At 37.9% G+C, this 16655-nt stretch overlaps 1 protein-coding gene across 2 annotated transcripts in view; it reads left to right on the top strand.

Annotated features, from left to right (window-relative positions):
• The window catches only part of FBN2 (fibrillin 2), a 160306-nt gene extending 152145 nt beyond the window's left edge, over positions 1-8161 (top strand). Inside the window, exons 61-66 of one of the 2 annotated variants that reach the window (XM_051642419.1) lie at positions 783-911; positions 2416-2535; positions 4345-4576; positions 5223-5386; positions 6241-6248; positions 7787-8161. In XM_051642419.1, coding sequence (XP_051498379.1) covers positions 783-911; positions 2416-2535; positions 4345-4576; positions 5223-5386; positions 6241-6248; positions 7787-8161 — 1028 coding nt within the window. Of the gene's footprint in view, positions 1-782; positions 912-2415; positions 2536-4344; positions 4577-5222; positions 5413-6240; positions 6249-7786 lie in introns of both variants that reach the window. The other variant, XM_051642418.1, reaches the window with a different exon arrangement.
• Positions 8162-16655: the final 8494 nt, after the last annotated feature.

The following is a 16655-nucleotide window of genomic DNA, read 5'->3' as shown; positions in this document are numbered from 1 at the left end:
AGCTTTGTCACCTTCATAGTCACAAAGTTTGTCCTCATGTTCAGCTGGAACCTCCTGTATTCCACTTTGTGCCCATTGCCCCTTGTCCCGTCACCAGACACTACTGAAAAGAGTCTGGCTCCATCCTCCTTACACCTGTAGATATTTCTAGACATTGCTAAGGTCTCCTTTCAATCTTCTTCTCTCCAAGCTGCAGTCCCAGCTCTCTCAACTTTTCCTCATAAGATAGGTACTCCAGTGTCCCAGTCATCTTCATTGCTGGACTTTTTCTATTAGTTCCCTTTATCTCTTGAACTGGGGAGCCCAGAACTGGACACAGTGTTCCAGATGTGGCCTCACTAGGACAGAGTAGAGGCGAAGGATGACCTGCCTTGACCTGCGGGCCACACTGCTCCTAATGCAGCCCAGAATACCACTGACCATCTTGTCCATAAGGGCACATTGCTGGCTCATGGTTAACTTATTGTCTACCAGGACTTCAAGATCCTCCTTCTCATGGCTGCTTGCCAGCAGCTCAACTCCTAACTTGTGCTGATGCATGGGATGGGTCCTCCCCTTAGTGCCTTATTGAACCTCATTAGCTTCTTCTCTGCCCAACTCTCCAGCCTGTCCAGGTCATGCTGGATGGCAGCACAGCCTTCTGGTGTGTCAAGAGCTACGTATTCAAAATAAACTGTTGCACCTGTGTGTATTTCAAGTTCTTAAGGAATGTTATATGAACATGTCTTAAAACCCTACTGCGAAGCATACCAGTCTTCTTCTCTCTCCTCTGAATTTTTAAGATAACAATGAGTGTGGTTCTCAGCCATCACTTTGTGGATCAAAAGGAATTTGCCAAAATACCCCTGGAAGTTTTACCTGTGAATGTCAAAGAGGATTTTCTCTGGATTCTACTGGATTAAACTGTGAAGGTAACTAGTGAAGGTCAAATATTTTTATGGTGTAAGTCCTTTCCTTTGTGTCTAGTGAATCATGTGGTGTCAAAGAAAAACAGAGCACCAACCATAGTAAAAGAAAATACCAAAAAGAAATAGGAATGTATTTGAGTAGTTAATGTATTATTGTGTATGTGTATTAAGTGTAATTGTGTGTAATAACATACTGCATGAGTAATTTCTACACAGATTAGACTTAGAAGTGACTTTTTAGCTGAACTGTTTCTAGGCTGCTGTTTCAACTCCACATAGGCTTTTGTATGTAAAAGTCTAGTTCTTTCTTCTTTTTAATTTTAGTGTTCATATAGTCTAAACAGAATCACTCTGCAACTTTTGTTTCAGGTACTTGTAATCATCCAGCTATCTGAGGGTATCCCAGATAAAATTCTAAATCCTGTACTTTTAAGTTTTCTGCCATAGCGATACTCATTGAGAGGGGTAATTCACTACTGTTAAAATATAAATTATATTGTGGTCTTCATCTCTCTCTGTTGGCCTGAAAGGGAAACCCAGTCAGGAAATCGCTATTTGAGAGCTCCAGTCTCTTCAGTGAGCCTCAGATACTGAGCCAGGAAGAAATTAATAGGCAGTATTAGGCCATATGACTGCTGAGAATGAGAAATTCAGAGATACATGTCTATAAATTTACAACATCTCAAAATGTCAGCCTCCTTGGTGCAGCATTTAAAACAGGAATTGAGATTTAGAGCCCGTTTCTAGGGTAACAGTGCAGAATATATGCAGCTGTAAGTTTTAGAAAGCATTATCTTTTCAGATGGCTCCCATTACTGATAAAATCATTCCTGGCACGATTGTTTTCTGCACCTCAGACTTTGGGACATCAACATTTCATGAAATTCGTTTCAAACTGTGGACAACTAGAGTGTAACTTAGAATCCGTGATATTATGCATGACTTTTTATTTTCCGCTAGGACTGCATACTGTACCTGACACATTAGGCTGCTTACAATCTACGTATTTCAGAAGATCCTATTGCAGATTACTGAGTTTTTACATTTTGTTTTTTCTTTGTGGCTTTACCCTTTATTCCTCTGAGACATTTTACATCCAAATATGGTATGTAAACCTCATACTCAAACACTTTAGTACCTTCCAGGAAACTGAAAATCTAGTCCCACATAATTGGTTTGAAAACTGAAATAAAAAAACATTCAGATTCTAAACATTAGGTCAAGGCAACACCATGTGGGATTTACAAGAATAGTGTTTCTTCTCCAAATCTGAGTACTGTAAAAGCTCAAAAGCTCCAACAGGATTATTGATAGATAAAATGAACACTACACTAGTTGACTTTCAGGCTTCCCAAAAGACCAACCTGAACTGTGCTTCCATCTTACAGCAGTACTCCTCCGTCACAAATACTGATGTTTCAGTGATTATGATTCAAGTGAGTAAAGTATTTGGCAATGTGTATAACTGTGTGTTCTTTCATATTCTTCTTCTCTCCTTATGGTAAAGATGTGGATGAATGTGATGGAAACCATAGGTGCCAGCACGGCTGTCAAAACATCCTGGGTGGATACAGATGTGGATGCCCACAAGGATATATTCAGCATTACCAGTGGAACCAGTGTGTTGGTAAGGAAACGAACAGCACAGAATACATGAAGCAGCAAAGGTATCATAGTGTTTATAGTGTCCACTGCCAGGTGATGAAAAGGATGGGCAGGACAAGGGGTATGAAGACACTAATCTTTTTTTCCTCTCTCCCCCTCCTTCCATGCACTTACTACTCCCAACATAAATCAATGCATACGGTAAAAAGAAAATACACTCATCCTGTTTGAACTAGGTTTGACAAGGTGTTTTCCTATTAAGGCCTGAATTTTGAGTCCCTTCTCAGAAAAATTCTCATTTTAGAAAGGTGGAAAGATGTTCATTGAATTCCTGAAAGCATCAGTGTAAATACTTCTGCTGGGAAGAAAAAAACAAACAAACAAAAAGAAAACCCACAATCAAAAAAAACCCAAACAAACCACCATCTTTTAAGTAATAATCACTCGCTACATTAGAAATCTGAGAATACTACAGATCAGCATGTATAGTGAATGGGGAGAAAAAATATCACATAACCATTAAGGGTTTTCTATTTCCAAAATAGTCTTGAGGTCAGCATTAGTTCTTTGGGCAGGGAACAGGGACAGATTAATTCACTCAGCAGTTTTATTGTTGGTTTAGCTCATCCAATTCAGCCTTTCTTTTCTGTTTTTCATGAACTAAGCTAATTCCCATACCAAATGAAATGCAGGAATTTTCTTTTTAATAATGAACAGAACATACCCAAATAGTGCCACCCTGTACTGTTCACAAGGCATATAACAACATATTTCCCTTTTCAAGTTTGCTTTCATGGTTCTCTGTTAATGATGTCATAATCAGGATGACTGTGAGCACTGTCATACATGTCTTATAGGCTGATCTTACTGTCCTGATCCTAGACATAAATGAATTATACCCACTTTACATTAAGTAGCACACCAGGCAGTTTTTCTGAGGTCGCAACCACCACTATCACTCTGTACTTAATATTGCTCAGCTGCAAAGAAAGCAAAGGACTGGGGTGGGAGGGACAGAAACAAACAGTTCCTGCAAAACTCCAAAGCAGCAACAGTCTCTGAATAGCATAGATAGCCCTCGAAAGAATGTGTCTCCTGGAAGCTGCAGGCAAGAATGGTAAAGCATGCATTAGTGGTATTGCAGAATAAAACACCTACAGAAAAACAGTACCTTGGTACAATAAATTAAAAAGCAACATGTGCTACCAATAAAAATTCCATACAAGGTACTATCCTCACTCATTTTTTGCAGTGTAGCCTGGGACCAAATCAGTCATACTGACAGGAGGACTCATCTTCTCTGTGTCTTAATTCAGCCTCACAAAGTGAAGACCATACTTGATTTTCATTGGCTATTTACCCTGCCTTTCCCCTCACTGAGCTTACAGGTTTCCACTAAACAATGTGCTAACTTCTCCCCATTGCTGGGTGCTCAAGAACGCTGTAATGATTGGGGTATGACTGGAGTCCCAGCTTGTTTCTCATCTGTGGACCTTATATGATAGGAGTATGTTGATAGGATTGTACCCTGCCAGGACAAAGAGGACCCCTAAGCAAAACCGGAGACATGCCTTGAAGCAAGGGAGGGGAATAGAGTCAATATAAGGTTAACAATAAGAGTCTTCTAACATGCCCTTACAGCCCAGCTATATATGTTTGGGACCTTTGCCAATGTCCTTTTTCTTCAGCGACCAGGTTTCTGTGGGATGATGAGGTCAAGAATGCAGCAGAGCCCTAGGACGTGCAGATACTCTGATTTGTTAAATACATCATGCTTGTCTTATGTCTTATCAGATTAGAAGATAACAATATACTTTTGTTTATTTACTAGATGAAAATGAATGCTCTAATCCTAACATGTGTGGCTCTGCTTCTTGCTACAACACACTTGGAAGTTACAAGTGTGCCTGCCCCTCTGGATTTTCTTACGACCAGTTCTCCAGTGCATGCCATGATGTGAATGAGTGTTCTTCTGCCAAAAACCCCTGCAATTATGGTTGTTCCAACACTGAAGGTGGTTATCTTTGTGGCTGTCCACCTGGCTATTACAGAGTTGGACAAGGGTGAGTGTCTCCACAGCCATTTATCAAAGACACGTTCAGAAGACTATAAAAAGGCTGGATTCTAGTCAGACTGAAGGTGCAAAGGAAGGACAGGCTACTAAGTCATCATTTCTATTTCTTTTGGACACAATGTCCATAAGCTAGATGGAAAGACCTGTTTGTATGTGCAGCATAACACTCATGTTAAATCTAGTGTATAAGCAACATTAAACAATTAGTTCTGCCTTCTGCCCCAGTATCAGCACAAGAGTTGCTTCACAAACCTGCTCAATGAGAACTATTACCATCTGTACTGAGGTTATTAAGGGTTTTCAGCCCCACTGATCAACCCAGAACATTAAACACAAATAAGAATTGGTGTGGTACATGAAAATGGAGATATTATTTAGTTCCAAAGTTTAAGGCAGGTTTGGGTTTTTTTTGTTTCTTTCTCAAACTTGTAAAGGAAAATTTTAAAAACCCACATGGTTGTATTTCATTCAGTATGCTGCCCTAGTGTGAAGAAGATTAGTACACAGACCTCCTGCAGGGAAGGGAGAGGCAAGGGATACTGCACTGTGGTACAGATTGCATACACTCACTTTCCATTTAACAGAACAGTTAATAAAACTGCAAGAAGTAACTAAACCATGTTTTTATTCAACAGCCACTGTGTCTCAGGGATGGGATTTAACAAAGGTCAGTACTTGTCACTGGATGGAGACGCTGATGAAGAGAATGCTTTGTCCCATGAAGCATGTTATGAATGCAAAATCAATGGCTATTCCAAAAAAGACAACAGGAGGAAGAGAAGTGCTAATGACACTGTACGTACCAGAATAAATGAGCACTATAATGTACTTTGAGGCATTTTCAGAGATACCATAATCAACACTACTAGTAAATGGAGGGAATTTTTTTAGCAGACCACATTCAACAGTAAAAGTCTTTTTCCCTGCCTCAGTGGTTTTCACACTTGGATCCTCTTGGCAGGAACAATGTGACAATCAGGACGTTATCAACAGCTATGGATGGATGAAGTTTATAAAGCTTGTAAAGAGTCTTTTACAGTGTGAGATGTGGTCTAGTTCCTCAAAATAGATTCAGGGAAATAATTGTCCTGTAATTGTAAAGAGCTAAAAATCTGCTCATATCTGCAATCTCTTCTGCTGTCAGGAAGAGATTGGAGAGCATTTTATGGTCTGGGACAGCTAGATCTTCTTGCAGGACAGTTTAGCCTAAGTGTCTGTCTTACTGTTGCTCACAATTGTGCGATGCTAGAGTGCATGCTCTAGCTGATACATTTAAATCCAATATTTGCAGAATTGCTGAAGTATTAGAGAATTGCACTTCAGACTTAATTTTTTTCTTACTGCATTTTGTCTGCTTAATTTGTGGGCTTAAGTTACGGGATATTCCTGAAACAACAGCCCTGCTAATTACACCTTTTAGATGTGGATTTTTGGTTGTTTGGGTTTTTTTTTCCAAAAATTAGAAGAGTGTGCCTGTGTATCTGTTACCTGCCTTATCTGTATGTTGTGCTATGGTCTTGGAATCTGCAGTAGTGGGAAACTAACTCAATTTATAGATGGGGGGACACGGAGATTTTCCTTTGGTAGTACAAGAGCTGTGTAATGCAAACTGGCAAAATGCAAACCCTCAACTAAAATGGTAATGTATGCTAGCCACACAAGTTACAGTGAAAGAATGGGGAAACAAGTCTCCTTTCTAAAAGGGTAAGGACAAAAAACAATCCAGAAGCTTCAGCCTTAGTACACGCTACTTTGCATAATACCATCAAAGCCATTTCTTGTATTGGCAAAGTTTCTAAAGAAGCCAGTAATCCTATAATTTCTGCTCTAAAGCATATATTTGCACTTAAAATTTAAATATTTTATTTCCCCCCACACATCCACACTTGCCACAAACATCCCTTTTCCCTTCCTATCGCCACTTGCTGGATAGATTCTTGCTGGAATTCTGTGGTCAACCCACTACAGAAATACATGGATGTTTTGAAAAGCATTTTTTATATTGCAATTAATTTCATACCTAGTTTATAACTGTTATCTCTTATTACTACATAGCATTAACCTTTCTAGTTTCTCCAGCTACCTGAGCAGTAAAAGTGAAACATTTCAAACCCATAAAACTATGTGAAAAAATAAATTGACTGATTATTAATGGTATCTGTGGAGTGCAGTATTTACAGTACTCGCTCCTGTCCATGAATTTTCCTTATTTTCACCGTGTGTTTTAATTACATTACATATGTACTCACATCTGATTGGAGTTCCCTAAAAGAGAGAGAAATCCTTTGCTGTCCTTACAAGCATGAAAGGATCTTGACAGCTAGTCTCAGTATGTCACTTAGTATTAGGATTCCTAATGAAGACTACAGCCTATATATTTTTGTAGAAGCACTTTCAAAAGATGTTGCTTGTTAGATTATTCTAAGGATGCACTCATTCTCTCCTGCCCTCAGCTGTGTTCCCAGCTAAAACCTCTGTACAGATTCACACCTGCAGCATAACTATACTGAAGCTCAAATTAAAAAGAGCACGTGACTGATTTGTCAGAAAAACAATGCTGGGCCTTTTTTCCACACTGCATTCAGTGATCAAAATACAATGCAATTGGACAATGTGACATGCTAGCCCTTTCTGTAGAAGTCTAATAACACAGTGGTTCTCTCCTTCTCTTTCTTTATAATCACTGTACTTCCTCATCACCGAATGCTGATCCTGCTTGTTTTTACAAGTCCCAGGATTCATTAAAAAAGTTTTACCAGAAGTTTCAAGGAATTCCCAGACAGTGTTGTGGTATGTGTTTCTGTAAAGCTCTCACTGAAGCTGATCATAAGAACAGGACTGTGCTTCCTGTACAGCCTTTACTGCAGTAGTAAACATAGGTCTTTTCTTTACATGAACTTTTTGCAAGCATGAAGTTAAACAGATTCTGAAAAGTATCTGAAATCTGACCCCCCTCTGTAGACTTTATTCTGTGACTTTAATTATCCTGTTAAGCCTGAGGGAGAAGCCTTTAGGATTTACAGAGTGTGTTAAATTGAATCAAAGAGTTCTTCCAGGTGGAAAAGATTTACAATTGCTTCTTTCACAGCTAGATTTTGACAGATGCAGAAACTGTTAATAGTACATAGTATCCTTCTTTCAATGCAAGTGAGTATCTCTTTCTCTCCTGCTCTAAACAACATTTCCTCCTTTACTTCAGATTGAGCAGATGAGCTTGGGAAGTCTAGACATGGATAGTCCTTTAAAGATGAGAGTCAGCATTTCCAGGATTGACAACAAGAAGCACATCCTGGAACTCATGCCAGCCATTGAGCCCCTCACCAACCACGTGCGGTACATCATCTCACGTGGCAACGCCGATGGCATCTTTCGAATCCATCAGAGGGATGGACTGAGTTATTTGCACACAGTTAAGAAAAAGTCAGTGCCTGGAACTCACACACTGGAAATCACTAGCATTCCTCTATACAAGCAAAAGGAGCTAAAGAAACTGGAAGACAGCAATGAGGACAACTACCTCGTAGGAGAGCTTGGGGAAACTCTCAGAATGAGGCTGTGGATAGACCTCTACTAGCCATCTTCCAGATGGAGTCCAGTTCTTCAGTCACTTCTGTCCACCTGTCTACCCACCTGAGCATATCTGCTTTTCAAAGGCTTTAAAAGAGTCACAAAAGGAAGAAGGGAAGTCCTTTCTATCCTGCCAAGACTGCAGAACCACCCTTGCAGGAGGGTAACTTAAACTCTGCCACCGCCAACACTTTGATTACAATCATGGTTACTGTATCTTTTATATAACCTCAATTTGAAGTATAATAAAAAGCTAAAGTTCAGGAAGTCATCATGTGGCACTAAATGGCACAAAAAAGTGAGCTATTTTTTCCTCTTAGCAGTCTGTAACACTTAGGGTATTTTGCTATAGTTCCTAATAAAAAAAAAAAAAAAAAGTTTATTTATTTTTAATGCAGTAATATATGGAGAAATTAACAAATTATGTAAGCAAAAAGGGAAACTTGCTTGGTTTTCTTTAGATTTATAAATTTGAACTATAACATTTTAGAGGTACTTTCTTAATTAAAAAAAATAGATTTGAAAGATGTTTTCTTCTGTATTTGGGCCAGTCATCCAAATAGTATATAAGTAATTTTAAAATGTATCAGAGCTGAAAGAGCACTGTAATATATCTTCTGGATATTTTAAAGTACTCTTGCAAAACTTTGAGTATTCAAAAAAAGAAAAAGAGTATTAAAGTACAAGACTTGCAATATCAGTCTCTGCAGAGATCATATTTCACAGCAGCTCAATAGGATTGTATTCTGAATCAGCCACATTAAATAATGGAAAAAGAGGCACAACCACTGTAGCAAAATACCTTGACTGCTTTTTATACCATTAGAATTGCAGAGCCAAACTGTACTGTACTTCCAATAACCTCAAGGAACCACACATGAACCACACCTCATTCCTAGAAAGGGTGCTCTACAAACTTGCATACTGTAGGCAGCTGACGAAAATGTCTCTCTGAAGGGACCATGTGATGTTTCTTACTGTTTGGTGCTGGCTTGAAATAATGGTGCATTTACTAAAAAAGTGAGAGCTGTATCAGGACTGTCATATGTGCAAATGAGTTATGCAGCACAGACAAGGGAAATGTGTATTTGAAATCCATTTGTTAGAAGTTTCATTAATGCTGTAGTTATACACCATATGCCTCATTTTATCATAGCTTATTTTGTAAGAAAGATGTTTGTACAATGAGTTGACATTTAGTTTACTTTAGGTTTTTGTTGGTTTTTTTTTAATGTGGTGCCATTATGTGTTAAGTGTATGTCTCAGTGGTGCTTTTTTGACAGCTGCTGCCTGTAACTAGTCATGTAACAGAATCTCGTATGTGAAAACAGCCAGAGCACATGCTGACTCCAGGATTGTTTCAGTCGCATATCAGTGCTGACCAAAGATTATATCAAGTTATACTCAGTGATTTTTCTTTTCTTTTGTTGACTTTGGGGATTTTGAAAAGAAAAAGAAACTTTGTATATTTTTTAATCAAATATTTGTAAGAAAAAAAGTTTTAAGGTTTGTATCAGTAAGGCAACACTTTTCTTGCAATAAAGCTTATTTTGGGGTAGCTTTTGTCTTTGAAATGTCTGTGTTCTTTACACACAATGCACATCTAATTGTACATGTGAAGAATTTTGAAGCAGAAAAAGGAGCTGTATGATGCAGACCCTTCTTCATTCACATTTAAAGTTATACAGCATTTGCTGACTTAGTTTCTCTATCATTATATAGCTGAAACTCAGGAATTAAAGTTAAAACCCTGCCTCAGCTCTCTTAAAATCCGTCATATACTACGTTCAACCTCACAGAAGGTTTTGCTTATCACAATTTAAGTTTAATAAGCAGGCTCTAAAAAAAAATTCCCCATACATTTAAGAGTAGGAGTGTAAAACCTCCATCCTACCTGAGTAGCAAAAATCTGGTAAGACAATCAATGCAGGCATTCCTTTCCTTGAATGTCCTTCATCTAGTACACAGTGAAACCCGGTAGTGCAAAGACTTTTTCTTAAAATATGCAAGGTTTCCACGAAGACCTCATTACATAAGCTACACAATCTTGTTTTTAATAGCCAATACTGACTGCATGTTTTTGTCACAGTGGTAATAGCCAAAGAAAAGGAAATCAGGCACATTGGGTTAAGTACTGAATTAAGATACAAAAGTCTTGTTTTAGAGGTACTCTTTAGTTTCTGAATATAATAAAAGACAGTCTGCACCAGCAGAATTACAGCCCTCCATACTGTATTGCTGTTCTTCTGGAGTAGTGGTATTTCAGAAGTTAATTTCAATAAAAACCATGTTGAAGGTCTAAGGTTTTAATTGCTGGATGCAGTAACAATTAGTTTTCCTAGTGTCTGAGAACTTTTTTCAGCAAAAATTGCTCTTCCCCATGCTTTCAAAGGTCCAGGCTAATATATTTCTCCTGCCATCCTGCTTTCCCTCTCCCCTAAAATATTAATAAAGTAATAGAAGATGCACAAGTTTTTAAAGGAATCATACACTTAAATTACACTCAAGAAAGAAAATAATCAGGCCATTATGGCATTGTAATTTTTTTCATAATTACTGATAGAATTCAATTGCCTTGGCTGTTCCAGGAAGCCTACATATGTATTCAGATTTATTTGACATTTGATAATGCATCAATATAAACAAGACAATATAAAACTGCCTGAAACCAGATCTATTTACCTTCAGGTATGGTCGTGCAAATCTCGATATGATTCAAAGCTGCTTCTAGGTAAAATGACTGATGTCTACAGAATTAAAAAGACCTCCAGAGGTCTTCTGGACTGAAGACTTGACAACTCTAGCAGCTAGTTTCCAAGAAGGCTACTCTTTGTCCAAAATGGGAGCTTTCCAGGAAACGCTTATTGCAAGAAAAGCCAACAGACTGAACCCTGTAGAGCATTATTCTTTGTTGCCAGCTCTCAAAACGGAGAGAAAATAGTGGCAACACTAATTACTCCTCTGAGGCTACAAGTTCTGGAGAATTTTATTGGTGAACGGATTATTTGCATGTGCTATGCACACTTAGTGGATTTAAAGCCTTTTTTTTAAAAAAAAAAATAAACTGTCATTGGGTAACACCTGCGTTAACAAATCGTACAGTAAGTACAAAGCAGAAAAAATACCTTATTCATTTAGTAGAAAGGCAGCATTATCCTCTATTATCTTAAAATGCACAACAGTTATGTACAATACCCAGAAAGAAGTCAACCCCAGCTTCAAATCCAGGTGAAACAAAAAGCCCAAGGTAGAAAACCAAAACAAGCCCACTTCCTTACCATCCAGCCTACCACATTATATATTTGTACACCTGTTTCTCCAGACTCTACCCCTTAATAGCCTCTAGCCTTTGAATTTCTAAACATTTAATGAAAAAGCTGGCTACCCATGCACAGGAAATATAACGTTCCAGAAAGCTACAAAAACCGAAACTCTGCTGCTAACAGGAAAATGAAAATTGTCTTGCTCTTTAAAAGAAGCTGCAATATAAATCTCTTGGCAACTTGCAGTAAAATCATATTAAGTAAAGGTAACACCTAAGCTAAGCCTGGGAAGTGTGAACTTCAGTAGTGCAGTAACAATTCTAGCATGTCTGTGGTATTTCCCCATAATAGTAGTTTTAAAAATATGTGTATATATAACCTAAAATTTTGTTTTGAGGAAAGTATTTAGGTTGTTTCCAGCTTTGCTGCAAAGACTCAGTCCTTCATCTCTAGATCTAAATATTAGCTTTCCCAGCATGCCAGCACTAAAAATCAGCATCATTTACTATAATCCCACAGTGTTATCAGGCCCACTGAAGAATGCATACCTCCTTTTCTGTTCTCAGATGCTCCAGTGTTTGACCTCTGTGTATGTGTAAAAGTGTGTAAGAACTGTGTACAGCCTTTTTAGGGCTCCTTCTTCGTCCTCAAGCATGGCTCCAATTCAATAGACAAGGAAGTATTGCTGGGAGTATTGCTCAGTCTAAGCCTCCAGTAACTTTCTGTGCACATCCTGTTCTTTTCTTCATAGACACACTTCTTAATCTATCCAGCAGTAATGCTACAGCAATTCAAACACCCAGTTACTCAATGTTTCTTGTCTGACAGGACAGGCCTGTAACAGTTTTTCATAGGCCAGGCTCATCAGTCAGTGTTCTAAAAAGGACTTTTTTCAAAATCGGATTTTATCAGCCTGATTTGGAATCACCAGCTGAATTTTGGTGTAATGGAGGTGGTCTCAGGCCAACAGCTGAAGAAAGTGCCTTTGTGCAAAACCCACAGAATTCAAGAGTGGCAATGCACTGCAAAACTAAATATATCAAAAATCCACTGCCACTGTGTTTTTTAATTCTTCCCTTTTGTTATTAAATGCAGTCGAGGCACCTAAACAAAACAGTGCTGCAAAACAGATAGAGCTTAAATAAAAAAAAAAAAGGGGGGCTGGATTTATCAACTTTACTCAAAGGCGATGAAGATTCACATATCTACATTATCCCTTCTTAAAGCAAGAGAGAAGGAAACATGAGATGGCAGAAGTACATTTTATATATAAAAGAAGTTCTTTGTTCTATAGCCTTGCAGAACTGATAAAGGAGATGGTTTCTCATGTGACCTATGAAGTGTCTTCCAAGAATGGCAATTATATGTCAGTGTGGATGGTCACAGAAAAGTTTGACCTGACATAATTTTAGTACGAGCAAGGTTTCCTTGCTACTTGGGCTTGTCAAGAATGAGGGGTTTCCTAATAGTGGCCAAAACCAGATCCTAAGACACAAGGAATGCCAGCAGGAAACAGCTGGGGTTGTACCACAGCTTTGACACCTGAAAAAAAAACTTGTTACCTGAATGCATTTTAAGGTTTAAAATTTTGAACTCCAAGGCCAAAGCAGTACTGCCATGCATCAAAGTGTGTCTACCTTGTACTACAGAATATCCTTAACAGAAGTATCCAGAGCTAGCTCAAATCTAGCTTAACATAGAAGCCACTGCTACAAATGGCACCATGAAGAAATTAAGGAAAAGTGACAAAGAAAACATTACCCATAGTGAGTAAGAAACACAGGACCCTTCCTCAAGGGTCTGAACCCCAGTCACATCATACGAATAGCAATGGAATATGCTGAGGTACTAAAACTAGGAAGCATATACAGATCTAAGGAAACAAAATATTAAGGAAACAATATCCACATACTTACAAGTGTAACAATTCTCACTATTTTACCAGCAGGTAAAGCTGGTAGAAGCACAGGGAAAGCTATGACTCTTCAGGTCCAGACAAGAAAATTGCTAGATTGGATAGGATCCTCCTGTATCTGAACAATGAAGAAGAAAAAAAAAAAAGGGGGGGTGGGGGGGGGGGGGTGGGCGGAAAGGGGAAGCAGTGTAGCAGCTTTTTGCTGTACAGTACTTTTTAAAATCCCAAGTCTAAAGATGTTCTTACATAAAGTAAACCTGAAATACTGTTATTAAGGTTCCATTAACAGTGACATCATCTATCTTTTTACTGCTGGAGGTATTACATCCGTTCTGTTTTATCCAGTTCTGCTATTTCTATACTGCTTATATACTTCCAGAAATACCTGATATTTCTATGCTTCATTCTATACCAGAATCCTGTCCATTGCCATTAAGATTTGCCCTGGGGTAAGACTGCTAAGAAGCTGTCAAAACAAAAACAAACAAAACAAAACAACGTCCAAAACAAAGACACTGCAAAGGCACACAGCTACACAAACACTGTCTCTTCACTGCAATGAAGAGAGCTGATGAATTACTGCCTCTGAAACACCAGATTTTTTGGAAGATTTTGAAATTTAGGCCAGATCACCAAACTGACAACTGAACACCAGATGTGTTCTCAAGGCTTGGCTGATGGTTAGAAGCCAAAGAATACATATGCATTCAAGAAGACAGTACCCCAAGCCCAGTATACTTATTTAGCAAAAATACTGCATGATATACCTAAGTGATGCAAATACAAGGGCCTAAACCTGGACGTCTGAATTATGTAAAGTAATGCCCATATATCTAATTTTTCCTGTTCTTCATGTGGAGATAGCTTAAGGAAGTTCATCATTCTCCTTTTTACCCCATGCTTTTAGACCTGTATTCATCACTAAGAAAGAAAAAAAATGGGCAAAGAGAGGGAGGGCATTCAAATAACCACTAGACCATAACTTTTAATTGCATATTCAGTTTTTTGAAATGCAGTAGTTTTAAGATAAATATCAACACACAGATCAACCATATCACCAAAAGTCCTAAGTTTTATTGCTGTTTTGTCTGTTGCAGAAATGTAATTTAGCAGTATGCTGAAAGTAGGCAAGAAATAACTAATTAAAAGTTATTAATTCAATAAAAAGCCTGCAAAGTAGTTCATCCCCATAGCTTAAAACTTAATTGTACTGTTCTCCTCCACTCATGTAACATTTCTGTAAGTCATAAATTCTTAAAAAAAAGAAATAAAGGCAATTATGAGTATCTGAGATGGGAAACAGTGAGAACATTTGAGCAGTATGGCTCAGCATTGGCAGACACAAATGAGCTATGGCCTGAGACACCTGTAAACATATCAATTTTACATAAATGAGAAAAAGTTTTTTAGTACAATTATAAAAGTAATCTGGCAAGCCTTAGTAAGATACCATTTTTTGCATATATTTTTATCTGGCTTTATGCACAACTAACTCATCATGAGATGATCAGAATTTTGAGGTTAACTGTGGCAAAACCAACAATTCCTACCTCTTCCAAACTTACTTTTAATATCATATAACCTTCATATTATATGCTTAAACCCTCAAAACTAAGACTGAAATTCCAGCACCAGTCTCCCTCTCAACATTACTGACTCAGCAAGGCCTAATGTGTAGCCCTAGCCTGCTCTTGCATTGAAGCTGCACTTGTTTCCAGGTTCTAGTTTTAAGGGCAAACACAATCTTCAGCTTCAGTAGTGGGGCAAATTCTGCAGTCCCACGGCATCTGGCAGACACAGATTCCTTTCTTTTTCCACCTAAAATACTAATGAATTCTGCAAACACCAACAATCATTTATATGTCACATTATACTGTAAAATTACTGCTATTATTTGGCACAATGTTGCTGGATGTCTTATTTTCATGGCATTGATTCTAGTACACAGTTGAAGAACTTAGTATATTCATTCATGAGTTCACAGTGGTGTTAATTTTCCCTCAGTATGTCTTCTCAAAGCACTTTCCAAGTTTCAGGTAAGGCCTCCAATACACTAGGTAACTGCACATACTAAGAGGACTTATTTCAAGGAAGACTTTCTTCTAAAATAAAATTCGTTCACTTGGATAGTCAAACTATGATAGCAAATAAACTAATAAACCTGCAAGAAAATTCCAGCTCCACTAATAGCATCTGACATTTTTGTTATCAAAAACAAAACGTGTTCACATGATCTTCAGTTCAATTTCCTTTTTTTTTTTCATTTAAACTTTTCTCCTTTTCCAGTAAGTTTACAATGTTTCTTCTTCTTCTGTTTGTTTGTTTGTTTGTTCATTTGTTTGTTTTGTTTTGTTTTCCAGAACCCATGCAGGCATACAGGTCAGGATGAGTCTCTGCTTCCACAGAGCTTGCAATATGACAAAAACCACAAGTCCTGTTTTAGTGCTGGGGTTACTGTCTTCAACTCACAGGAAGAATTCTTAACAGCTCATCTAAAGGTGAACCTAAAAACTACCTGATAACTTCAAACACTATGTTTTGGAGACCTTGCACTGTAACCATATTTTGTCCATTTTGCAGCATTAACTGAACAAAACAATCACACAGGATGTTTTAAAGTTAGAAGAAATTACAAAGCGTTAACTTAGAAGTGTTTTGCATTGGAGGGAAGAGAGAATCTCCCTAGTATTACACAGCAAAACTCAGAAATCAGGATTTGATCTGAATTCCAAATCTGCCACTAAGTCACTTCCTGGCATAAAAGCTGCTATAGAATATGGTTAATTGCTGTCAAAACAAGGACAGGACTACAAATTCAGAACCTATTGCCCTTTATTTAAAGGTTGATTACTTACAGTCAAAGCTGCACTAGGAGAAGACACTTCTTACTACTAATCTTGCCTAATCCTGGGGAAGTTAAAATTTCTTGATTACGATGCACTTTGGAGCGATGATGCACAGATACATTTGCCAAGACAGACTCCAAATTAATACTGGAATGTTTTGTGCCTGGGACAGAATGACTTTCCTGTAATGACCTAAGAATTTCAGTGTTGGCCACTAGTACAGGATGAAAAAGACACATCTATTCTCTGGCTAGAGAAGATGCTCCATTCCCAGAGTTTACAAGCAATCATAGTAATATTTATTTATTTATTTATTTATTTATTTATTTATTTATTTATTACCTGTTGGAATTACTTGCATCATGATGACTCCCAGATTCCAGCTGAGAATCAAGCTTTGTTTTTCTAGGTGCGTACAAGCATGGCAAGAACCAGAAAGCAGCAACTTCCAAATCCTACAATGCAATTAAAATAAAA

Source organism: Apus apus, chromosome Z (assembly GCF_020740795.1).
Source record: "Apus apus isolate bApuApu2 chromosome Z, bApuApu2.pri.cur, whole genome shotgun sequence".
Classification (NCBI taxonomy): domain Eukaryota; kingdom Metazoa; phylum Chordata; class Aves; order Apodiformes; family Apodidae; genus Apus; species Apus apus.
The sequence above is the reverse complement of the archived record's forward strand: the minus strand, read 5'-3'. Positions and strand labels throughout refer to the sequence as shown.